This window comes from Pleurodeles waltl, chromosome 6 (genome assembly GCF_031143425.1).
Source record: "Pleurodeles waltl isolate 20211129_DDA chromosome 6, aPleWal1.hap1.20221129, whole genome shotgun sequence".
Taxonomy (NCBI): Eukaryota; Metazoa; Chordata; class Amphibia; order Caudata; family Salamandridae; genus Pleurodeles; species Pleurodeles waltl.
The window spans coordinates 1404213274-1404240621 of record NC_090445.1 but is presented as its reverse complement, the minus strand read 5'-3'; the positions used below and the strand labels follow the sequence as shown (position 1 = coordinate 1404240621).

General features: G+C 44.4%; 1 protein-coding gene across 1 annotated transcript in view; it reads left to right on the top strand.

Annotated features, from left to right (window-relative positions):
- The window catches only part of DHRS3 (dehydrogenase/reductase 3), a 76133-nt gene extending 53155 nt beyond the window's left edge, over positions 1–22978 (top strand). The window contains exons 2-6 of the mRNA XM_069240752.1: positions 805–948; positions 12286–12405; positions 15404–15642; positions 16843–16968; positions 21358–22978. Coding sequence (XP_069096853.1) covers positions 805–948; positions 12286–12405; positions 15404–15642; positions 16843–16968; positions 21358–21442 — 714 coding nt within the window. The 3' untranslated portion in view covers positions 21443–22978. The remainder of the gene's footprint in view (positions 1–804; positions 949–12285; positions 12406–15403; positions 15643–16842; positions 16969–21357) is intronic.
- Positions 22979–27348: the final 4370 nt, after the last annotated feature.

Here is a 27348-nt window from a genome sequence, read left to right as displayed (position 1 = left end):
CAATAGATATGTATGGCATTGATTGCCGTCTTTTAGCTTTGTCAACACTTAGGGGGTTATTCCAACTTTGGAGGAAGTGGTAATCCGTCCCAAAAGTGACGGTAAAGTGACGGATATACCACCAGCCGTATTACAAGTCCATTATATCCTATGGAACTCGTAATACGGCTGGTGGTAAATCCGTCACATTTGGGACGGATTACCACCTCCTCCAAAGTTGGAATAACCCCCTTACTGGTTTTTTTTTACAGCTTTATTATTGGAGGGACTTTCAGGCTCCCACTAAAATAATCAACTTTGGCTAAAAGCAGAAATTCTGTAGTGGGCGGAAGAAAATTTTAAATGACACAACAACCAACGAATGGATGAAGAGGGCTGACTGAAAGCCCCTGTGAATTAGCATATTATGTGATTGTATGTAATCTTATTTAAATGAGAAGGACTTGTCCAATTCCAGACCTAATGCAAAACGATTGAGAGGCCTAAGGTGATCTAAGGATGTATGTTTTGGGATAGTCACAATCACAGTTGTTGTCATACGTATTATGTATACACATAATATTTGTATTCTGTATTTTAGTTTTAAAACATTTTTGGAAGCTTATGTGATAAAATAAAAAGCAAATTGTGCAGGTTCTAAATGAAAAAATTGCTAATTTGTGCAAGCATGCTACTGTATCATTTGCTTCTTAGTGGCTACTTGGTAATCAGCGTGTTGGTAATTTCTGTAACTTCATGCATCAAGAAACCTTTCCCTTCACACGCAACACTGACTCTGTCACACCATTGCTTCCTTTACGGCAGGTAATTTTATGGGGACGGACAGAGAAGTGTCTGAAAGAAACTTGTGAGGAAGTGAAGATGATGGGCACAGAATGTCACTACTTCATTTGCGATGTGGGCAACCGAGAGGAGGTGTACAGACAGGCGAAGGCCGTTCGGGAAAAGGTTGGTATATTCAATACACTCAGTCCCCTTATAGTAAAAGTATGAGTACTGTGGGTAATAGTGCGGGTTCTAACCATCTCTAAATCCTAACTCAATAGAGTGCTCTAGAGAGAGTGAGAGAATAAAACCAAAGATTTTGCCCAACATTTGAATTTGTAATGTAATTTTAATAAGTCAGTAAATGAATATCCAAAACATTTTGTAATAGTTGATTAGCCCCTCTTCTTGGGCCCCCATACTAGGCTATGCATGTGACCGGTCTACCAACGGACTGATGTTACAGCTATTACTGACGGCGCGTAGAAAAAATCTTGGTGTACAGTAAACACCTCTAAACGTCCCATGTGCATGGCAGTCAGGTAGCCTTGGCCGACTGTCTGTCCGAAATAGCAATGGTCTGGCTCGAGCCTGGTCAGCAATAATTCCTTGCAGCTTCTATTTATCACCTGCGAGGAGATTGCACAAGCGATCAACGCCCTGAGCGGTACTAATGTCTGGATGGCTTCACTGGTAATTTCTACAAAGCCTTTAAGGCGATTCTGGCCCTGCACTTACTAGAGAATTACGCTGAATCTTTAGAACGAGGGACTCTTCCCTCCACAATGCGCAAAGCCATTATAACCCTGCTCCTTAAAACCAACGAACCGCCCCCCAGCATTGCACTTCATACAGGCAACTATGGCTACTGAATCATGACAATAAAATATTGGCCAAGGTCATAGCTACCCACCTTTCTCTTTTAATGGAACGTATAGTCTCCCCCATGCAATCAGGTTATTCTGCATCCTTCTACCTCAATAAATCTCCGTACTCTCTTTGCAGTGATAAACCAGATCTGCCCACTATATCTGCTGAAGTAGTACTACTAGACGCTGAAAAAGTGTTTTGTTCTCTTGAATGGCCCTTCCTCGCTGCCACTTTTACTAAATCAAAAATTTTACTAAATCAAGAATTTCACATGGCTTCGGGCATCTCATTATGTTACTCTATAAGGACCCTATGGCCTGTCTTCAATTAAACGGTACAATCACTAAACCATTCACCTGGACGAGAGGCACCCAACAAAGTTGCCCCCACACCCCACCATTCATTCTTGCTATGGACCCTTTGGTCCAGCATTTACAGGAGAGACATCTGGAGAGAGGTCTTGGCTTCCGCAGTGATACATATTGGCGTCTCTGTACGCTGATGATAAATTGCTATTTGTCCACAACCTCCAAACAAATCTGCTCCCCTCAAATGCGAGGTGATATGCTTAGGAACCTTTTCTGGGCTATCTGTAAATTGGAATAGATCAGAGGTATTTCCTCTTACTGATGCCGTGACTCCCTGTGCCGTAGAATCCCACCTTCAATGGTGTACAGGCAGGACCAAATATCTGTGCATATACCTTCACAGGGACAAAGCGGAGGTCATACAACGTAACTATGCCCCAACTATAGATAGACTCATGAATCATATTGAGCGCTGGACCAAATTGCCACTAATAATGGCAGGGAGCGTGGTCATCATTAAAATGGTGGTCCTTCCATGATTTCTTTACCTCTTCTTGAATATGCCTATTGCCTTACCAAATAGTTTCTTCAACACCCCGAGGGGGTTACTCATGCGACTGATCTGGGCTGGTCGCCATCCCACATTGGATGGCATACGCTTACATTTCCTTATGATCGTGGGGGGGTTTAGACTGCCAACCCACAGTAATACTACTTAGTGGCCCAGCCACATTTTGCACACTACTGGTATCATCCCAACGCTAGACTTTCTTACCTTAAACCTGAGTGGGCTCAGGTGCCAGACTCCCCTCTCTCCTTCTGCTGTCAAATGGTCTCTCTCGGAACCCCATTGAAATACAAACCTTATCGACCACCTGCTAATCTTGGTCTAAACTTTTGTTACCTGGGCAGCCATATCCTATACTCTCCACATCAACCCTTTACAAACAACCCATGGCTACCTTTCACTCAGAAACGTCTGGTGCAGCGGTCCCTTGTTGCACATAACATACGAGGTGTTGTGACCTATTTGTCAACAACGTGCTCAAGCCTATTCTACGATGATGGAAGAGGGGCCTCAGCCTCATATAGATGGATTTATATACCACCGCTTACATAGCACGCTCTGTGACATCTTACCGACTTACTCTGCGGAACCTCCAGATTTTCCCCCACTCACATCAGTAATCACTACACCGGACCGCTGCCTTCTTATATCTAAGCTCTGTCGCACTTCGGTGCGGATGTCGGCCAGTCAGTGAAGAGCAATCAAGGGCAGCTTGGGAACATGATCTGGGACACCCCCTCCCGGATAAGACATGGTACTATTGTTGTTCTCAGACCAAACTTGTATCGACCAACCATCGTTACAAGCTCTGTCATTACACCTTTCGACAGAGGGCATACACCACCCCCAAAGTCCTAGCTAAACTTGACCCCACTAGACCAAATCATTGTCCCAAGTGTAGAGCTGAGCAGGTGGACTTTGCCAACCTGACATGGAATTGCAAGACGATCAAAGCATATTGTCTATCTTCTCACAGAGCTTAGAAGCAACAATACTGGCATGTAAAACTATACAAATGCATAAACATTTTTATTGGGATGTATAGCAACTGAACTCCCAGCTTTGCATTCCACAGGACATTCCACATAACAATCCTACTTTTTTTTGTCTGTAAACTTAATGTTGAATAGCATTTACCAATTGAGCTATTCAACTGTTGAGCCTGTTGGCAATGGACCAAAGAATACATCTTAACTTGGACATTTTGCAATGCAATACACTGATATAATTCACTGTTAAGCTTATCTTTACCTTTATTCAGGAAAATCTTAATATTACACCTTAGGTGTGATTTCTCCAGTGCCTTTTTCATAGAGAAAGGACTTAATGATTTTATGGTTATCCATCAAGGTCACTTCTAACACCAAGGCCCTCATTATGACTTTGACTGTCTATTTCCAAGACCACCAAAGCCACCACTAGACCACCAGTGCTGGTGGTCTGCAGACCACCCTATTATGACTGCTGGCAGCTTTCCACCATTCTTAAGGCAGAAAGTCACCAGCAGTCATTCTGGCAGTCGGCAGTGCAGAGGTGGACTCCGCTGGCCTTATTACGACCTGTAATACAGTCTGGCGGTGTCCTGATGGCGGAGTGCTGCAGCGGTGTGAGCGCCGGGTCCCGGGTCCCGTCCCCTCAGGGAGGAGCACCTTGTCGGGCGAGGTTAGTGTCGTTTGCAAGGGGAGGGGTCTGGGGTGTGTGAATAAATGTATGTGAGTGTGTGTATATGTGTGTCATTAATGAGGGGGAGCTAGGGAGAGTGTTTGTGCGTGCATGTGTGTGTGTGTAAATGTGGTGATGGTGATGCGTGTGGGTGAATGTGAATGCTGAGTCGGGGTGCGTGTGTGCATGCATGTAGACAGGGGTGGCGGTTGTGTGTGTATGTACGTTGAGGAAAGGAGGGGATGGAGTGGAGTGTGTCAATGGGGGTGAAGTAGTGAGGGTGTGTGTGAGTGGGGGTGTTGTGCGTGTATGTGTGTATGGATTTGGGGGTTGTTGCGTATGTGAGTGTGAGTGTACGGGTGTAGGAAGTTGGCTCTGTATATACTATTTCAAAGTAAGAAATAGTGTGCACAGAGTCCCCTTAGGGGTAAGGTAGTGGCAAAAAGAGATACTTCTAATGCTCTATTTTGTGGTAGTGTGGTCGTGCAGTAGGCTTATCAGAGGGTAGTGTTTAGCATTTGTTGTACACACACAGGCAATAAATGAGGAACACACACTCAAAGACAAATTCCAGGCCAATAGGTTTTTATATAGAAAAATATATTTTCTTAGTTTATTTTAAGAACCACAGGTTCAAGATTTACAAACAATACTTTAAATGAAAGGTATTTCACTCAGGTATCTTAGGAACTTTGAACTATCACAATAGCATGTACAGTTTTGGCAACAATGGCAATAAGCCATTTTAAAAGTGGACACTGGGTGCAAAAATCAACAGTTCCCAGGGGAGGTAAGTAAATGTTAAGTTCACAGGTAAGTAAAACACTTACAGGGTTCAAAGTTGGGTCCAAGGTAGCCCACCGTTGGGGGTTCAAGGCAACCCCAAAGTTACCACACCAGCGGCTCAGGGCCGGTCAGGTGCAGAGGTCAAAGTGGTGCCCAAAACTCATAGGCTTCAATGGAAATAGGGGTGCCTCGGTTCCAGTCTGCCAGCAGGTAAGTACTCGCGACTTCGGAGGGCAGACCAGGGGGGTTTGTAGGGCACCGGGGGGACACAAGCAGGCACAGAAAGTACACCCTCAGTGGCACAGGGGCGGCCAGGTGCAGAGTGCAAACAGGCGTCGGGTTTTCAATAGGAATCAATTAGGAGACCCGGGGGTCTCTTCAACGATGCAGGCAGGCACAGGGGGGGCTCCTCGGGGTAGCCACCACCTGGGCTAGGCAGAGGGTCGCCTGGGGGTCGCTCCTGCACTGGAGTTCGGTTCCTTCAGGTCCTGGGGGCTGCGGGTGCAGTGTGGTTTCCAGGCGTCGGGTTCCTTGAAGCAGGCAGTCGCGGTCAGGGGGAGCCTTTGGATTTCCTCTGCAGGCGTCGCTGTGGGGTTTTCAGGGGGGTCAACTCTGGCTACTCACGGGCTCGCAGTTGCCGGGGAGTCCTCCCTGTAGTGTTGGTTTTCCGCAGTTCGAGCCGGGGGCGTCGGGTGCAGAGTGGAAAGTCTCATGCTTCCGGTGGGAAACGTGTGGTCTTTAAAAGTTGATTCTTTGTTGCAAAGTTGCAGTTTTGTTGAACAGGGCCGCTGTTCTCGGGAGCTTCTTGGTCCTTTTAGATGCAGGGCAGTCCTCTGAGGCTTCAGAGGTCGCTGGTCCCTGTTGGATGCGTCGCTGTTGCAGTTTTTCTTGAAGTGGGGAGACAGGCCGGTAGGGCTGGGGCCAAAGCAGTTGTCGTCTCCGTCTTCTCTGCAGGGCTTCAGGTCAGCAGTCCTTCTTCGTCTTTAGGTTGCAGAAATCTCTCTTCCTTAGTTCTGGGAGCCCCTAAATACTCAATTTAGGGGTGTGTTTTGGTCTGGGAGGGCAGTAGCCAATGGCTACTGGCCTTGAGGGTGGCTACACCATCTTTGTGCCTCCTCCCTGTGGGGAGGGGGGCACATCCCTAATCCTGTTGGGGGAATCCTCCATCTGTAAGATGGAGGATTTCTAAAAGTCAGAGTCACCTCAGCTCAGGACACCGTAGGGGCTGTCCTGACTGGGGAGTGACTCCTCCTTATTTTTCTCATTATCTCCTCCAGCCTTGCTGCCAAAAGTGGGGGCAGTGGCCGGAGGGGCGGGCATCTCCACTAGCTGGGATGCCCTGTGGCGTTGTAACAAAATGGGTGAGCCTTTAAGGCTCACCGCCAGGTGTTACAGTTCCTGCAGGGGGAGGTGAGGAGCACCTCCACCCAGTATAGGCTTTGTTCCTGGCCACAGAGTGACAAAGGCACTCTCCCCGAGTGGCCAGCAACATGTCTGGTGTGTGGCAGGCTGGCAAAAACTACAGAGCCCACACTGGAAGTCGGGTATGTTTTCAGGAGGCATCCCTAAGATGCCCTCTGGGTGTATTTCACAATAAAATGTACACTGGCATCAGTGTGCATTTATTGTGCTGAGAAGTTTGATACCAAACTTCCCAGTTTTCAGTGTAGCCATTATGGTGCTGTGGAGTTCGTGTATGACAGACTCCCAGACCATATACTCTTATGGCTACCCTGCACTTACAATGTCTAAGGTTTTGCTTATACACTGTAGGGGCATAGTGCTCATGCACCTATGCCCTCACCTGTGGTATAGTGCACCCTGCCTTAGGGCTGTAAGGCATGCTAGCGGGGTGACTTATCTATGCCATAGGCAGTATGAGGTTGGCATGGCATTCTGAGGGGAGTGCCATGTCGACTTAGTCATTTTCTCCCCACCAGCACACACAAGCTGGCAAGCTGTGTGCATGTGCTGAGTGAGGGGTCCCCAGGGTGGCATAAGACATGCTGCAGCCCTTAGAGACCTTCCCTGGCATCAGGGCCCTTGGTACCAGGTGTACCTGTTACAAGGGACTTGCCTGGGTGCCAGGGTTGTGCCAATTGTGGAGACAAAGGTACAGTTTAGGGAAAGAACACTGGTACTGGGGCCTGGTTAGCAGGCCTCAGCACACTTTCAAATCATAACTTGGCATCAGCAAAGGCAAAAAGTCAGGGGATAACCATGCCAAGGAGGCATTTCCTTACAGCGGGTGTTGTGAGAGTGAGTGAGTGTCAGGGTGTGCATGTCTGTGGGTGCGTGCGTGTATGCAGGGATTAATACAGGGATCGGGATGGGGTAAGTACGTGTATGCGGGGGTAGGGGAGTTATTGGGAGCAGGGGTGTGGAGGTACTGAGGGTTCAGTGGGTGGGTGGTGGTAATGTAAGGGAAGGGGGATGGGGGAATCTTGGGTAGATGGGGGGGTCATCTACCGGTGACAGGAATGCAAATTCCTGTCATCTGTAGCCCTTCCACAAGGGATTTCGTGCTACCGCCACGAAATCCTTGGTGGAAGGAGGTCTTTGGTGGACCGCCAGGTCGGAGATGCTTACCTCCGGCCCAGCGGTCCGACCGCCCTGACGGTAGGAACCGGAAAGTGGCGGTTTGGCACAGGCCAAACCGCCACACTCGTAATATTGGGGGTCTTCACCTTCGGCCCGGCGGCGGTGGGACTGCCACCGCAAGTCTGGCGGTCAGTAGACCGCCAGACGAGGGCCCAAGTGTCAAACATGATGGGCAAGAGATTTGGGAGTTCCATGCTTTTCTTATTGATCTGACTTGTCTTCATGTACTAATTTTCTTGATTTCAGTGTGTTTTTCTATAACTCGTGCAGGTTTTGCACTTTTCAGAACACTTTAAAATTCCTGATTATAATTGTAGGAGACTAACTCAGTTTATAGTGTACATTTTTGGTGTGGCACCTTATACTGAGTCCAGGCAACCCATAGTGATACTGTTAGGAGGCTAAGAGCACGGAAAGTATGAAAACACCCAAGGTAAGTGCCAGAAGTGTGCTAAGTGCCGGGTGCTGAGTGGTTTTCTTCCCAGTCATCCCATAGGCTAACATAGGAAGTCGCTGTTGGAGTTGATAGGATTCAGGACCCTTCCCAGAGGACCCCGAGGAAGCCAGTTAGCACAAGGAAGTTTGGATACCGCCCCCACCCGTGGATAGACAGAAGAGTGGAGTATCTATAACAGGAAGCCCAGGGGTGAAGTAACGTTGGAAACCTTCGTTGGAGTCAATGGGAGCCTTGTTTGTCCAGCTGCTGTTGCGACCCATGGATCAGGTCGATGGAACCCAGGGATGGATTCCAGACAAGAAGAACCTGAAAAAGAAAGGGACAGAGTCCAGAACACTATGAGATGTCCAGGTGGTGCAGGTAGGCAATGCCCACCCTCCTAAAAGGTGAAGTCTCTGCCGGTCGGTGAAGGAAGAAGTCCGGCTGCGGAGTCCAGGGGATGCAGGCAGTCCTTGGAGTTGCCCACAAGCTGTTCCACTTAGGTCACCAGATTGCAGGAGTGTCAGCGGTCAGCAGGACAACCAGCAAGCATTGGCAAATACAAAAGAAGCTGCAGAGAAGTTTTCAGGTTTTTGGGGACCACAAGGTCCAAGAGACTCAACCTTTGGAGGTGAGTGAGGGCTGACCCTCAGCACACTAGAGAGCCACCAGGAATCATTGGAGCCGCCACAGGGAGGACTCAGCGGCACGAGTTGCAGGATGGAGGCTGTTCTTGGAGTTGCAGGGTGCAGGAAGCTAAGGCTTTTTGGAGCTTGAATATCTCTTAGAGGAAGAGCCAACAAGCCTTGGTAAGAGCAACAGCTGTGCACAGGTGTTCCATTCCGTTCCAGTGGCTGCAACAATGGCCCACTGTCTCCCAAGTTGGTCATAAGACAAGTTGGACCCAGAGGGGATCACAGAACCACGTCCTATGGTGCAGAGCCTTTCAATGTCTGTGGTACAGCAGGATCCACTAGCCGCTCATTTTTATCTTGAGGTGCCTGTGGATACAGGGGAGTGACGTCTTCACTCCAAGGGAGATTCCTTCTTGCTTCATGATGCACATAGAGTCCTTGTGACCCTGGAGGATGCACAGCCACGGATGTTGCAGAATTCTTGCAAGAGCCAGATAAATAATGTTGCAGTGGGAGCCCTCCCAACTGGAAATGTCTTTTTTCAGTTCGTAGGGCAGACCAGCACCGGTTCTGAAGGCCAGGGGAAGAAAAGTCTTGCAGAGAGTTCCTTTATAGAGTCTTGCTCGACGAATCTGGGGACCCACCCTCAGGGGAGCCCTTACGTAACCCTAAAAGGGGGTTGGAAACTATCTGCAGTGACCCACCTATCAGAGGGGGTCAGTGACGTCACCCACCTGGCTTAATAGTCAGATGCTCCCAGGTGCAAATCAGGTTTATGCAAGGAGGGCAACAAATGTGCCTTTCAAATCAGTCTGGTGGTGCTGAGCGCCCACCCCACCCAGCCCGGAGACACCCATTTTTAGGGGAGAGGTGATCACACTTTTTCCCTACATGAAATTTTTTGTTCTGCCTTCTCCTGTTTGAGTTAGGCTCATCAGCAGGAGGGCAGAAGAGTTTCTAGGGTCGGCAGCAGTGCGGGCTGACATGCGGACCCTGTAAATCTGTGCAGGCAGATCTGGGTGAGTCTGCAATGGAACCCCCAGAGTACATGGTATCATGCAGTTAAGACTGGAATTGTGTAGTTGCATGATTCCGACATGTTTGATACCAAACATGCCTAGGTTCGTTGAAGCAATTATGTAGTTGGACTACTCGTGTTGACCAGTGTCCACTACATACCTTAAAATGGCTTGCCCACACTTACAAAGCCCAGGGAATGGTGTCTGAGGTTTGTAGGGGCACCTCTACTCATGCAGGGGTGCCTTCACACTCAGGACCATGCACCTTGCCCTTGGGCTGAAGGGCCTATAATAGCGGTGACTTACAGTGTCCGAGTGCAGTGACTGTGATATAAGGCAAGCCTTATATCTAAAGTGAAAGGTGAATGCTCAATTTCACGCAAGCTTCAATGGCAGGACTGCAGACACAGTTAGCATGGGCTTCCATGGGTGGCATAATACACGCTGCAGCCCTTGGGAGACCCCTGGTGTACTAATGCCCTGGGTACCTTAGTACTATATATCAGGGACTTAGATGGGTGCACCAGCATGCCAACCAACTGTGGGGTGTAAAAGTTACCATGTAACCAAATTTAGGGGAGAGAGCACTGACCTTGGGGTCCTGGTTAGCAGGATCCCAGTGTACCACAATCTAAATACACTGACACCAACCAGGGGTAACTGTGCTAGAAATGTGCTACTTTCCTATAATAATTATGGAAAATCTGAAATAATATGCCTTCCTTTAGAAAAATATCAATAGTAGCTTTATAGCAAAACGTTCAAGCACTGCTAAACAGTGGAGCAGCCTTCCTCTTAAACTCAAGAAAATGACTGAGTTCCACCAGGTCAAGAAAGCTCTAAAAATGTGGTTGTTCTTCAATAGTTATTCTTGTCAAGTCTCCATCTTTATATCTTGAGGTAGTGGCAGCGTCAAGACACCTCTGGGCAATTGTGTGCTCTATAAGTATAAGTTTCATTTCAGGTGCTGAAAGTCTGAGTGGTTACACTCATTTGAGTTCTGAAGTGTTCCAACCAGTGGTGGCCAGTCATTTTAGAACAGAGGTGGGCAGACGCATGCATAACACCCACTCACACCTATGCATTCATAAATGTATGGGTGCACACACACACACACGCACACATATCCACTCACAACACTCACTCCCAAATATTCATACATAGACACACATGCTTGCACAAAAAATTGAAGTAAACATCACACCTGCGCAGCTCTGCCTTGGAGGTCCCAGGCGGGTTGGGACTGCTACCTTCTCTCATTGGTTGACCATAGCTCAGCCAATAAGGGAGGCAGCAGTTCCTTCCTCATTACAGAGTGAGATGGGGTCAGTGAGAGTTGCCGACTCCACTCTGTGACGGGGTGTCAGTGATTGATGTTCTGGGCACATTAGGGCTTAAAACTAAAGCACCCAGGTCCGAGGCAATCAGTGATTCTCACCCTCGTTATTAGCAGGAGGGCCTAATGGTGCTGTGCCACACTTAGGAGGTCATGCCCAGAGGAGCTTTGACATCTTCAGCCTGGCATTTTACTCATGTCTAGCACCTGGCTGCCTGACCTGAAAATAAAGGCCCATATTTATATTTTGTTAGCGCCACATTTGTGCCACTTTTTGACGCAAATGTGGCTCAAACTTACAAAATAAATTTGTATTTTGTAAGTTTGCACCGCTTTTGCATCAAAAAATAATGCAAATGCGGCGCTAAAAAAGTATAAATATGGGCCAAAGTGTCTGCTCAGCCTCACAGAGACTTCTCTTGTTTGGCAAACATTTAGGGGGCGAGGCCCCTTCACCCCTTAGGACGGGCCGCAGCTGGTCCCAACCATGTGAAACTTGCGTCAAAAATTTCAATACCGTGTTTGTCTGCTGAACACAGTCTGTCAAATTTTAATATCAGTCTAATAAAAGTGCCCTTTAGGAATAAATCTCAATAATTGAAGCTTAAAACCAGCATTGTCCAGGCTAGATAATACATTGCAAGATATGTTGAACAATGTAGCTACAAATGCTGCACCAGGAACATGATTAAGCCCAAATCTGAGAAAAAGGAAACTACATGTCACCTCCAAGAAAGACCTCAAAGCATTTTGCACTATCTATATAACAAAGGCAAACTCGGTTTACTGTAATTTGTAGTTTGCTTTTTGTATGTATGTTTGATGGTTACATTGTAAATCGTTTGATTGATGCACACTGGCACATGTTCATGGAGAGGGTGCATAGTGCTGGATGAATAATATTACAGAAACGTATACATATTTGTTAACTGTATTTGATCTTGTAAATAAGCCACTGATATGGCTCCATCTTCCTTCTATTTATATTTTATTTTACTTTTCTACTGAGGACTTTTTCATGGGTGTTGTCTTTTTCTAAATCATGTGTAGACTTTCTGACTCGGCAAAAGGAAATGCATTGATGCTGTTTAGAAGCTAATCTTTCCATGGAGAATCCTTAGATGGAAAAAATAGGTATCTATGGCCCAGCAAGTGCTGTATTTTTTAATAAATTTCAGAGGTTCAAACAAAGATAACAGTTGTTATATCTAGAATATGAAACAACGCCATGTTAGGGGATGCTGCAAAAGATTGGTGAAGTATCTGTTTTTAACTAGTCCGTATTATTCTTTTTGGCAGGTGGGCGATGTTACCATCTTGGTCAACAACGCAGCAGTGGTTCATGGGAAAAGCCTGATGGACAGTGACGATGATGCACTTCTTAAATCCCAACATGTTAACACGCTGGGTCAATTTTGGGTAAGAAGAGGAGTAAAGATATTAGCATACTGTTGTTGTGTTGCAATTGTGCCATGTAAGTAGTTAATATAATCATTATCCTGGGTTAGACGCATGTAATTCGTTCAAAGCCTCCTTCCTCACATATTCAGAATAAAACCACATCTGCAGGAGAAATTCTTTCAGGGCTTGCGTGTATTAGAGAACAAGAACATCCAGCAAGTAGAAATAGTGCACCGGAATTAAACTGTGCTTATGCACACACAACAGAGCAGGAGACTAATGATCTCATTTACCACGAGTTTGGTACAAGAATTCTGAGGGGGTGCAATCTCCAGATTCGGCTTGAATCCCAGTGGTAAAATATGGCATGTACAAGTGTTGTGTTGGAATTGGTAGAAAGTGTTGGAATAGTAGGACTTTTTCAGGTGTTTATTAGCCAGTTCTAGGAAGAAATCTGTTGACATTTTCTGCCTGTTGTGAGCAGGTGGAAGATACCAAGACTGGTTCAATGGAGGTCAGGGGCCATGGGGTATGGGATGTCACAACAGTGGAGGGCAGAGAAGTTGGGATAAGCAATTTGCCATCTCCCTCACAGTAGTCCTGGTTTTGTGCACGGGCTGGGCCGCGCTCCTGCCCACAAACCTTTGTGGCTGCTGCAGTTTCACTGATGATCTGTCCAACACAGTCCAATGGTTGTACTCTGCACATGCCACTCTGAATAACATTTTATCACAATACAAGTCCAGCATCCAGCACACAAAAATAGTCTCTATTTTTTCCTCTAGTCATCTGGAGGCCTTCTGAATTCTAGCCCTAACCTCGCCCGACAGCACGTTGAAGCAGATGGCTTGAAGCAGCAACTGCCTGTCCATGCACAGCAGAAATCTTAGAGAATTATATTCTTTTAATAAGGCCTCATACCATAACAATACATGTAGAAAAAGCATGCATCACGATATCTAAGCTGTGCAAAAAAGAAAGAACAAAGTATAGTTGTCATGAAGGATGATGTCTACACACAAGTGAAGAGAACTGATAACTATTATTTTAAGATGAATTTCGAGAGGCTGTTAACCAACCTCTTTAATTTGACATTTCAGTCAACCAATCACGGGCATTCGTTAGCATGGTTAATGATTAGAATTAAGAGACACCAACGTAAGTGCTCTACTTCACTACTGACAGATTGCACACTTCCACACTAACAGCCATTTCCATTCATTCAAGAGAAAATAAGAAATGTACGTTGTATGTGCATACCAGTCAACCTTCCCTGAAGGACTTGGAGCTGATTTGTGCTCGAAATGTTGGCTGAGATGGAGAAAGTGTGGTCTGGTTTACAACGACCTTGAAAAAGACATTTGTCTCACTCGGGCTATGCCACCCAATCAAAATTCCGAATTTGATTCAATAATCAATTATGCCTGTTCATGGTGTGTGAGCCTTTAGTAATTCAGTAAGTTGTGAAAGGAGAACTGGGATTTATAAAATACATGCTCAGTGGATTTCGGTGGCATTTGCCAAGTTGCAGTCAATTGTTTTCACACAGTGGCAACTGAATCCAAGCTCCTTCCTTTACTGCCTGCATAAAATTGTGTTATTTGTGTGTGGCTAGTGCCACGGTGTGCTCGGCATTGGGCCGCGTCAGACAGACGACCCAGTGACGCCAAACGCAGCAGTATGTCACCCTCGCATTCTATGGCCGTTGCATAGTGAAGGAAGGGCGCCCATGTTGAGAGCGTTAGCTGACAAGTTATATAGCCTATGAAATAAAATATGCCGCCTGCGGTCGGTGTGTTTTCCATTGCACAGCTAAGCGAAGTAACATATGGAGACGGATCTCTCAGAAGCACCGATGCACAGGCTTAAACTTGGCTTACGTTCCCTGTATTTGAACGTGCTAGGAATGCACAAAGGCTCGATTCAGAGTTTAGCTACATAATCGCTTCAGCATGTTTTTTTTTTTAAAAGCGAACGACTGTTAAATAATTATGCTACTTCTAGACTTCAGTCTGTGCACTAATCATTTTAAATCCTGACATCTACTTGTGAAGTGTTTTTTTTCTTATACACAGTGGTCTTGAATTTATGGTTCCAGTGCATTTTTCCAAATGTCCCTGGCCTCGAAAGGTTGACGCTTGTTAACTGAAAACACAATTTTCAAAAACTTAGTTCCACATGGCAAGCAGACCCCCTTTCGAAGACAAAAGGTAAAGCAGAAAATTGTCATACTCATTGCTCTAAGCAACACAAGGTAATTTCAAATTAGGTCCAATTTCCATTAACCAGGAACTTCTGGACATTGTTTTCCCTGGAAAGGCCTAAATCCTGTCCATTGGCACATATCCATTAGCATACACTGGTAGGGCTGAACCTTTCGATTATATTGTTCATCACTGTATTCTGCTAGTGTCTGCCCCGATTTCACCTGTGTGGATTTTTGAGGTTATCGGAAATTGTGACCTGATGATAAAACTAAGACTACTGACTTTCCTAACAATTAATGCTATCTGATTTTCACATCTGAGAGAGCTAATAATAACGTGGAGTAGGACGCATACTATCTAGAAGTACAGATTTAGGAGAAGATCAGAAAAGTGTAACATAGTTGCCCTTTGGCATATAGTAAAAAATACAATATGTACCATTGTAGCCCGAAAGAGCAGACCTAAAGAATAAATGCATATTAACTTTTAAGATGCTTGCTATATCAATCACAATTCATTGTTGAATGTCCACATCCCAAGCACAAGGTCAGAGAGTCCAGAGATAAAAGGGGAAGAAGAATCCATGGCAGGCAGAAATCGTATGGTCACCTCATTTTGTGAGAAAAACAGATACTGGTCACTTACACGAGTTTTACTTTCTGGAAAATAAAGCCTGTTTCAGTTAAGATCAACTATTATGATAACATCAGATGTTACTGAAACACCCAGAGATCCAGGCTTCGCTTAACTTGTTGTGACACTATTGTTACTTCTTGGAGCTCATACAGCATTTTTCTGCGTTGTTTTAGACCACTAAAGCTTTCCTCCCAAGAATGCTGGAGCTGCAAAACGGCCACATTGTGTGTTTGAACTCCGTCCTGGCCTTATCTGCCATTCCTGGTGCCATCGATTACTGCACGTCAAAGTCCTCCTCCTTTGCCTTTATGGAGAGCTTGACTTTAGGGCTGTTGGATTGCCCCGGTGTCCATGCCACCACAGTCTTACCATTCCACACCAGCACGGAGATGTTTCAAGGCATGAAAGTGAGGTAAGTGCCAGCTCAGCCCATTAGTCCGACAACCAATAAGCAACGGATTTCGTCCCACCACTGATTGTCTTACACTGTTGTGTATTAATCTCCTTTACTACAGCTCAAGCTCGACTTCCAGAAATCAATTTAGGTTTTTCTTACCTACTTTTTTACAAGTGCGAATATCTGGGATCTCAGTCATACTTGACTAGAAACATCTGCTTATTGAAAGAGAGTGAAATCTTATACAGTAAAAAACATGCCTGTGCTTTTCTGGTTCTTATAAGGACAAATGCTATGTGGAGGCTAACTGAGTCGGTGCTAACTCTGCCTCTAGCAGGGAGGCCCCATATTGCATGCTGAAGTATGAAATATAGCCCTTTTACTAAGACAGAGGAGTGATAAAATGGAAACTGGTCTATAGCATCTAATATCTTGGCCCCTTCCACAATCCTTCCTCCAAAACGGTGGCATATCCAGCAGACATGTGCTTTTATTACTCAGAGTGGTTACGTGGGACTTAAAAATGAACCACAAGCATGGCTATACTATATGTATAGTGGATAATTACTACAATTTTGGGTGTGTGCTAGTGTGGCCTTTACAAATGCCTCATTATTTGTAGTTGGAGGAAGTTCAAATAAATGCAGGTATACAATACCCTGAATGCTTTAAAAGCACCCCTTACTGCTTCTGGGAAATTTAAAATACTTTAGGTTACTCAGGCACACATCAGGTGTAAAGGAACTTCATGTGACAGAGGTGCAGAAAAGTATAGTTATTGTTTTGTGTCCATGGTATAGCCACAGCCCACTCCTGTCCACTCGGGACGGAGTGGTATTGGGCTTGGTAAGGAAAGAGTGGAGGAGACTTGGAGTGATGAAAAATATTTGACTTGCTAAATTGGCCTTATATGTGTCTCAAAACTTTGCCCTTCAGCCACCAGAGTACAGTAGGCTGCAGACATGTCATTTGGATGTGAAGAAGAACCTCAAATGGGGGTCAACAGACTTGTGTGAATGAACCTGACTTGCTCTGACAGTTCACAGAAACTTTACTTGTAGAAAACAAACTGATATAGAACGGCATAGCTACTAGTGCGTGGCTAAGTTTGAAATCCCTGATATCAGTTATAAAGTCCACAAATTGATTCACAGCTAAAACAATATTCCACACCATTGGCGTTTCTAAAATAACTTGTGCTGCGTTTTTTTTTAGGTTTCCCAACCTTTTTCCATCCCTGAAACCAGAGATGGTGGCCCGGAAGACTGTGGAAGCAGTTAAATTGAACCAGGCCATTCTCCTCCTTCCTTGGACCATGCATCTACTTGTTATCTTAAAAAGGTAAATATCCTCCCCGAACCTAGTGCATAAAGGATGAATGGCAATTGTCCAGTCTCTTGTCCTATGAAGGCTTCCCAAATAGCATGGCAAATTACCTTCTAAGAACTGACCCTCTTTTCAACAGCAGGAACGTTAAAAACACATGATTATGCTCAAGAATGATGGTATTAAAGGGGGGCTCCCTATGGGCTAGCAAAGTAACTAGCAGCAATTTTTATCTGCCTCTTTCTGGTGAATTCATATAGTGTAAAGTATGTCTAAGCTTAATGAGCGACACGTTTTAAAAAGAAGCAAACGAGCATGTAGCGGTGGTTGATACTGTAGCGTCGCATCTCTCAGAATAAACAATACTGAGCTATATTTACTACGTTTTGTTCATGAGCACTTTATGTTGTGACTTGAGCATATTATAGTTATAATGGACGTCAAATAGTCCTTTAGCATAAAAAGTGAACTATAGCAAATATGGACATTCTTACATTCAAAGAGAATTCACCGAGTTTCTCAAATGTTATATGAGGATATCATGACCATCTCACACGTCTGGGTATTTTAGGAATTTGCACCATAATAAACCGTAAGCAACAATCACCGAAGCTGTCAAATAGACTTTAATAATCTTTCGCTGCTACATAAGATGTCGTTTGCAAAACTTGGTAGATGTGTCGTAAAATCAGTATGCCAGTCTTTTGCATCTATCACTACCACAAAAATGGGAGGGAAAGCCATTCTTAACTTGCTGGCCCTGAAAATCACAACCAGAACAATATTATCAACCCTTCTGAATGTTTACAGCAGAAACCCATCACGCACAATAAATATGCTTCACTAAGAAGCAGCTATTATTCTGGACTTCAAAAAAACTCGGGGAATCTTGGATTGTCACATCTTAAAGGAAACTAGGCCGCAGGATAACTTTTCACAACTGTAGAAAACTAGTTTTTTTCCCAGCACATGTAACTGATAACCAAGTATTAAAAATTGACCCTTACTTATAATAATTTGCTTTGCATAGCCTTTTAAAGTACACAGCTGCAATTGCTGCAATTTTTAAGCCTTGCAAATAACAGGGGTCCCAATTATTCAATTTAATAGCACTCATTTTACTGTCCTCGAAAGTATGCCAAAGTTAATCATGGTGGGGTTTAAACTCGCGACCTGATTACTAAATGCCAGTTCAAATAGTTAGATCGCCGATCCATTCTAACAGCAATTCATTGAACTATCTTTGACCCACCACAAAGAATATTTGCCACAAGATAGGTTTAAACAAGGGAATAACAGCCATCCATTAATCCACTGAGCATGTTAATCGTTTCTGCTTTTCAGTGCAGTATTTGTTCAGTCAACACTGTTGCATGCGCATTTCAGACCTTTCCTCAATTTAGCAGACGCATGGCACAGATGATCTGCATAAATCTCTTGCAGATTGATTTACCAATTTCAGTTTTCTTCTGTTGTAAACATTGTAGAAGAAAATATCTATTTTCTGCAATAATGTACCGAAACTGAAGCACTGACCTGAATGGTTACTTGTAGTTCATGGAACTTGTCAAGATCACATGGCTCATGGGATGGAATTGGAGCTTCTGCCCAGTAATAACATCTCGCTCAGACTCGAGAGTCCTGCCCCCAGCCTGGTTCCTGATTCACATCCTGTGTTCAGTTCCATGGTTCCTATTTACATTTCCACGCAGTGACTCAAACTGTTTCACATGATGCAGCCTGTTTGTCTGCCTCGGGCTGTACTGATTTTGTTTTGCCAATTTCCCATTTAAATGATTCCTCTTTTCAGAAGTGGCCCAGAACTGTGCTGCTCTGGATCTGTCAGAGTGCTGATTAGCAATCCCCACCCTGCTCAGATGTTAAAATATGCATCAAAACCTGAAAAAATAATACAAATTACTCAAATTGACCATAGAGAAAACCTGAACAAAGAGGAGATCACTTTGGTTGATTTGTTTGGCCCAGTAGTTAAAGTGGATTTTTTAAAGCAAATAGAAAATACAATACGGCTTCTGAGTGGGGAAAGACAAGGGAGATGTTGTGTACACCACTGTAGTATTTACATAGCGCTTCACACCCCGGAAGAGGCCATGAAGCCCTCAGGTTTGTATCGAGTTCTTGTGTCCATAGTTAATATGGTGTAAATTGCAGTAAACATAGGGCTTCACTTCATAAACCACATAAATGAACCAACCAAAGTGCCTAGATTAGCAGCCGAGTTGTGAAACTGTAGAAAAACAACTTGTTACAAGTAGAGGAAGTGAGGCTGTCCTTCCTCTTAGTGTGAGTAACTGGATCAAAGCTCATTCGTATTTGCAGGACGTTGGTGCCACTTCCTCGCTTTGCATTTGTGACCACAGAGTGTTGCATAAGTTCCGTACCCTGCTTCATTTAGCCCATCAGGATCCCTCTTGTTTGTTTAAGGCCACCAAAAGAATCTGTCACTTGGGGCAAATGGTCCTTTCCTGGGCTCTATTGTACGACTCCGTGCACACTTGGAGTTGTGGTACTGGTTCAGAAAAATGACTAAAAGTTGTTGTTTTGGTGATGTAAGAGTCATTTGAAGTTGGTGGATGCGGGCCACGATGCCCAACCTCTTACTTAGTTCCCTCACCCCATTTAGAGTAGTGGAGTTGCCAGATTTCCACTGGCAGAGCTTGCATCCCTCCCTTGAACCGAAGCCCAGTCCACAGTCATAGTGGGACTGGCACACACTATTAAGGTAGGTGCAACCATTACTAGAATTCCCTGCCAGGAAATGCCATGCGTGGCATTTTGTTCCAGGGAAGGAAAAACACACAGTTCAGCCCTGCCAATTTCCCAAGTCCATGCATGATGTGCTGCTCCAGTCCGGGTATTTTCTTTGAATTCTGAGACATGTAGTCTTGTTTATTTCATTATAAAACAGGACTACAAGTCCCAGAATTCAAAGAAGTAACCTGAACTGGAGCGGTGCATCACACATGGGCTTTGGAAACGTAGCAGCTATTCACAATTGCCTTGACACACATAGACAAAACTCCGTGCATGTCAGGGCAGGTGACTTTTTTCTTAAAACAAAGTCAAAAAAATCAAAGAAAAATAAAAAGTATGCTGAGTGGGAACAAATTATTTAGGGCGCCAGTAGGCCAGTGGCAGCCACCACAAATTTCAAAGGGGGTAGGGGGTCACGGGGAAGAAGAAAGGAAAACAATAAAATAAAAAATAATAATAAAAAAAAACTTACCTGTCTGCCACCTCGCTTCTCGTCTTCCCTCCAGATGGTGTTGGTGTCCCAGGACTCCCTGGGACACCAGTACAGGCTCCACATGCAATGCTGGTGCTGCTCTCCTGCTATACCTAGCATTATAGCAGTGCCAGGATTGATCTGAGACGCTTTTTCTGCTGCTCAGACACTGCATGGGAGTCTGTGCAGTGTCTCCAACCTGGCTGTGCAGCACGGCTTGAGAAACCTAAGTGTGCTGTTTGGCCAGCCGAAGATGGCTGGCCAAACATACATGTGCACTTAGTGCACTCCACTACTCCTCCTCCCTCCCATGGCCCAGCCCTGCCCCTCCCTTTACACACTAGCTGAACCAGCAGTTGAACAATAAAACGATAGTAAGCTATTTATTTTTCAGCTGCTGGCTCTCAGCCGTGGGGTGACGTGCCTTTGCCATTGCGAAGGAGCCCCACCTGCAGTAAGCATATTGTTCCTTCTTCATGCAACCGCCTCCCCCGTTTTTGCACTTAAGGGAGATCCCCAGCAGGCATTAATAATATTGCAAACAGTCTTCCACCAGTGGCGTTAGAAGGAAGACTCGGGTGGATGAAGGTGATTGTGCACAAGGGAGTGGTTGGCTATTTTCATTTGTGGTTCTCACTTAGAAAGAGGTGTCACATGAATGGAGGGGGTTCGGCACAAGAGGTGGATGACAGTTTTCAGTTATGGTCCTACATTAGAAGGTGGTCAGTTTCTGGGCTAGTGTTGGAGGGAGGAGGGGTGTGACTGCTTGTCACGCAGCTTTCAGTGACCACAAGTGCAGGGAAGCTTGGAGGCTAAACGATCATAATGTGCAGGTTGTGCAGGATCATCAAGAGATGCTTAGGAGGTCGCAATCTGTATAGTGTGATCTTCACGTAATAGTACAACGAGAGAGCGTATGGGGACGTATATAGAGCAGCCTCCAGCAGTTTCTTGATCAGTAGTGCTAGCATTTTAAATAGAGCCCTGTTTTAGGCAGAAAACCTTTTTGTCTACTATCAGAAGCGGGAGGCATGAGATGTCTCGGATAGTTAAAAAGGGTGTCTGTGGCCAAATTGATAACCTTGCCTAGTGTTGCAAGGGCACTCTGAGGTTGGCATGGCTTCTCATTGTGTTTGTATCACTTCCTCCCTCTGCAGTATCCTGCCTACAGCGGCCCTGGAAGAAATCCACCGATTCTCGGGATCCTACACCTGTATGAACACCTTCAAAGGACGAACATAGACCCCGAGATGAGGGACTATTCTGTGCAGTTACAAGAGGAGAACTTTTGAGGCTGATGGACAGCTCTCCTGGCCTGGGTCGTATTGCTGTCACAGGACTAGTGCTGTTCAGAGGCAGAAGGTTCTCCAAGGTCATGTCTGTGGCGCCAAGACCCTTTAGTGCAGCCTCAACAGCTGTGGCTGTCAATGCTTGGAAGGAAGACAAGGGGCCGCTTTGTACAGTTTTTCTTTTATTCTTTTAGGGTTTTATTGTTGAATCTGCTCTTAGCAAGAAGGATTCCAAAACATCTATAGACTCTTGGCAAGAGATTTTATGTTCTGTTTCATTTTAATACTTGCACTGTAGCACAAAGTTTGACGTAAACTTGAACATGTACCAGTTCGTAGAAGAATGATGGAAATTAAAGAGTGACTTTTAAAACTTGCTGGCCAGGTTAAAATACTGGACGAAGCCCATACATTGACAGTGTTCTACTGGATCCAGTTTCAGAGAAGTACTATTCACTTCCTGAGCACAAGATTAACAACACTAGCATTAGCTGCTAGTGTGGCTCAAAGTGAGGCGCTTTACGTGCTAGGTTTCCGTGAGGAGCAACTAATGTGCTATGAGGTGAGGACCTTGTAGTGTACCATAAAACATGCCCTGACAGTGTCCCACACGACCACGCTTGGCTAGTATTCCATGGTGAGAAATTGCTAGTGTACTGTGAGACGAGGACCTGTTAATGTAACATAGACTTGGATGTGCTAGTGTACCAACACACAACTTACTAATGTAGTACGTGGAATTCACCTGCTGTTGTCCCATAATAATACACTTGGCTAGCGATCCCTATGGTGGGGAATTATTAGTCTACTGCTTGTGTAACACACATATGTAAATTCGCTAGTGTACCACGTGACCAGTCTTCTAGTATACAACAAATTGAGGTCTTGCTACTATAGGAAGAAATACGAACCTACTAGTGTAGTAAGTGCCGTCTACCTGCTGCTGTACCACAGTACTTGGACAAGACTTGGTAGTCTTAACACATGACAAGAACCGGAAAGTGATACACAAGGATGGGTCCTGCTATTGTTCCATGAAAAGATGGCCTGCTTGTGTTCCACAAGCAAAGCACCTGCAATGTACCACAGCTCAAGAACTGCTAGGGACCAGAACCGGCAAGTGTACCACATCATGGGTATGCTATTGTATGAAATGAGGAGCGGCTTGTGAACCACAAGCAAAAGGGCCTGCTAGTTTACTACAACGTGAGAACTTGCTACTGTATCATATGACCAGACCTGACAATGTACCACAAGATGGGCTATTGGCACCGAGAAACTGAGACTTTTTGGTTATCCGTTAGCCAACGACCTGCTGGCCTGCGACAATAAAAAGTGCCATTAACAGCCCAAGACTAACAAAAGGAATGCAGCACGATGGGTAGTTACTTCTCTGGGTGGAGAATGATGTACCATATGACTAAAACAAAGGAACATTGATTTTAAGTTTGTAGCATAAATACGGAAATAAACGTTTCCTACTCTCATACTTTAATTTCTATGTATTCAGTTATTTCACAGAGGATTTTGAGCATGAAACAGTGGTTAAAATGGTTGATTTGCACCATTGGGTGGGACAGCTTCTCCAGTCATGTGTTGGACAGCGCTTAGAAGCAAAACACAGGGGGGCATTGCAAGGGGACATTATCTATGTATTATCTGCCCCGGCAAGGGCAGTCAAATGATTACAGGTCAAGAGTTAACTTCAGAACCAAACAAAAGCCACTGTGGGAAGTGAATACGTTTGCACGAACAGAAAGGCACAATCACTGTGCAGATGTGCAATGAGAACCTCCGGGCTACAAGGTGCTATACATTGTAGCTGCAGATGATCAGATCACCGGCTCCCACTTAAAGCTCACTTCCACAATAAAAACATGTACAATCAAGGTTTCTCAAAGATCTGACAGGCTTGGCTCTCATTCTTTGTGGAGAAGTTCAATGCATATCTTGTTAACGGTATATCAGTTGTGCTAAGCAAGTCTTTCCATTTTTTTTTTGTTTGTTAAATGAAAGTAACATTTTTTTTAAAGTGCAGCCCTTAAATATGGTCTGCCACAATTGAAATTGATTTAAGAGGGCTGCCAATCTAAAGTGATCACAGGGTGTCATACATTGCTAGTCAAAACACCAAAAATGAAAAATGCAGGTATTGTTTTGTTTGCATATTTTACTAGTTGTTTGCGTTGTTTGTAGGTATAAATATCGACAGCAATTATATCGTGGTACCAGAATAGTATGTCAAAATATCGAGGACAAACATATTCAAAAGGTACGAGTATATAGATATAAATACATGTATTATTCTTAAGACCACATCAAAATATTCTAGTGCCACAATATTTTGTAGTTGATATTAAGGTGAAATACCGTTTGCTTTATTGCTTTACTCGCAGCACTTTCCCACCCCTTACAGATCAATTTGTTGGTACTTTGTAATATGCCTTTCTAAACAGCCAGGTCTTCACCTTTTTATGAACAATTAACTTGCATTCTAGCCTTTCATATAACATTTTGCACTGGAGAAAGAAACCATAATGACAGGGCAAACAAGTGGAGCAAACGACTTTGCGCCATTCCGTATTACAAAAGCAGCCAAAAAGCAAAAAGGCAGTGTGCTCCATACCTAACCAGTTCCAGTCTTTATGTACTGTAGTCGTGAATAAGTTAAGAGATAAAAAAAACTCTTTCCTCTGTCTAAGGAAGCAGCAAAAAGGTGCGAGCTATCTCAGCTCATCCCTTGGCCGGGTCCAATACCTTCTGATTTATGAATCATGGAAAGGGAAGCCCAGGTTATGAGCCTCTCGTCAATGTGTCCAAGAGAATGGAGCCCTCCACTGATGGTGATCACCTTATGAGCTTCCTTCGGTTATTAGGCAAAAAGATGGTATTCCGCGTTCTCACGAAGGGTCTTTCCAAAAGAGTGAATGTTTTTTGTCAGTAGTGGCCTCCTGCACGGATCCTGCCACTTTGTAATGTGGTCTCTGCTTGACGGGTTGATTAGTGCATGAAGAAAGGTGTGCCGTTTCACTTGTTTCATTAACTACAGTGCTCAGCTGATAAGTAGCAAGGTTTGCACTATACGACCCCACACATACATACGTACACATGGTTCGCTTTGTTTCATCCTCCATAAACCGAGCGGTGGCTTTATCAATCTATTGAAGTTTAAGTTATATTATGTTATATTGTACATAGTTTTTCTTAATGCCTATTATGGCTTCGGCATGGCCTCACAACGCTGTTGTGGGTCAGGTGCTTCACACCCTGGTCACGAGGATCCTTTCACTAGTCGGACATTGTTTTGATTTTCATTTTCTGATATTTACACTCAGCAGTGTCGCTGTAAATAACATGCTGCTTTCATGTGCCTGTTTGAACGAGCGGTTAGTAGTGTTCGAGAGATCTTTACTACTTCAGGTACATTTGATTTTGGAAAACTGGTGCACGCATTGTCCGGCTTGAAGGATGTGCCCCAAGTCATTGTGACTATACAGGCAGATTGATGGAAAGTGGCGCTGCACCTAGTGCAGCGCCACTTTCCCTACACCCCTCAGCACCCCTCTACCGCCACCATGTGTGCGCCGTATTTAAACTGCGGCACACCGTGGCGCTTGGAAGGGGGCAATAGCGCCATTCTATGTGACGCTATTGATGTACTCTGCACAAGTTGCGCCAAAATGTTGGCGCTGCTCCTGCAGAGTACATAGGGGCCCATTCTAAATAATGGAAGCTTCCTTTTAATGCCTGTTTGAAGCAGGCGTTAAAAGTGCCGAAAAAATGGCGTAAGGAAATCTCAGATTTCCTTGAGCCATTTTTTCAGCACCCACCCTAACGGGGGAATGCCACCTTCCATACATTATGCCTGGTGCATGAAAAATGTGGCGCAAGGGTTTACAAAGTGGTGCAATGCAAGCAATCCACTACTTTGTAAATATGGCACATAGGAAATGCCACCTTAACGACACATTTGCGTCAAAATAAATGCTGCAAAGGTGGCGCTAGGGGCTCATAAATATGCCTCCTATCTTGTTATAGTTGCAGACTAACTGGGGCTTCGAGTAGTTTACATTAGTGTTGATGTGTTGTTGAGGAGCACTGCTAAATACCCTTTCAGAAACCTGTCTTCGATTTTCTGCAGTTGTTGAGAAACCACGGCCCATATTTATACTTTTTTAGAGCTGCATTTGCACCGTTTTTGCGTCAAAAAATTACGCAAACGCGGCGCTAAAAATATATAAATATGGGCCTTAGGCTTGCCCTTTCATTTCCCACGACATAACGACCTGGTACGTTTTAAACTAATCAACACTGCATCTCCCAGAATACCTTGGTTTATCAACTGAAACCACAGGACTAGACACATGGGCTCTTCAAGTGACTACAAGGTAGCCCGAAGGTCATCCACGTGTCACTAAATTTTGCAAGATGGTAATTTGAAACTGTGCTTTTATTGCAACTGAGGTCACAGATTTAGAAAATTGAAAAGAAACACAAATGTGCAATTACTGTGGGCTCCAAGTGCTTCCGTAACCGAGATGGATTCTTCTAGCAGCTCGTAAACGTATACGAAATTTAACTACTTTCCAAATTACCAAAAGATTTTTCAGGCAACATCCATTCAGTTACTAACAATCTTTCTTAAGTCAAAAGTGGTTTTAGAGAAATGGTTAAGAGGAGAACCATGTGATTGATAGTCCCTAGTTCTAGTGGAGGATGTGGTTGCGACAAGAAATTTTGCTGGACAGACAGGCCATTTTTACTGCACTACCAGTTTGCACCTGCAGGTGATAAATAAGACCTCAGTGCTAATGGAGGCTGCCTTGCATTGACTATATTGGACCTACACTGCACACTCTTCATTAACCAACATGTCTCACTCCTACTCCTTTCCAAACCACAACCCAAAAACATGAGTTCCAGTTCACAGGTTTGACTCAAGCTTACTGAGTGATCTTGTTGAGATCGACAATCTCATCACAAGAATTTCAAAGACAATTGGTCTGCTATGGATGCTAGCATTTTTGGCTTTGCCAATGATTGTTTAGATTTTTTTTTTATTAAAACATAGTTGTGAGAGCTGTCATGCTCTAGAAAATAGTAAAGTAAAAATGCAAAAACAGAAAAACGTTCTTTTAGTCCCAGAAAGCACACATTGCCCAATAGTCTTTAGCACTGAAGGGACCTATCTTTTGTGTGGATGTGCTCCTTGTGTAAGAAAAGAAAGCTGTCCTTCACAGTGGAAATAACTAATGGCTGAAGTATATGAAGTGGACTGACCCCATTGCTGTAGGCTGTAGGCTGTATGCTGTAGTGGCCAGAAGAAAAATGTTCACGACGCAACAACAGACCAAGGGATGACGTGGGCTGTCTGAACACCTTTTTAAGTAAATATTCTTCATATCATTTTACTAAAATTAAAATAACAGACCTGGAGAAGATTCACACCATAAGAAATTCAAATTCACATAAATTAATTCAGATAATATTAGTTAATAACACCACTGTTATGCAAAATATTTTTTCAGTCATTGGAGGGAAATATTAAATTAATACAAAATTGAAATGAACAAAAGCGTACCTAATCTGGGTTTACACAGCTTAGTTAACCTGTCTGACCTAAACCTGAAGATTTCAAAGAAGCATTTGTCAATCCTTTGTCATTTTCAGGACTCGCTTGAGATACTGCACGCACTTGCAAGACATTTTGTTTACATAGGGGGCTTAGAGCCCTCTCTTTGCTTAACATTGGATGGCTTCAGCGCCACTCTCATTTGCTTGATTCTCCTTTGTCAGCACATGCGACCACCACTTCCTTTACTTGTGTTTGGCCCTGTACTGGAGCATGCCCCAAGTATT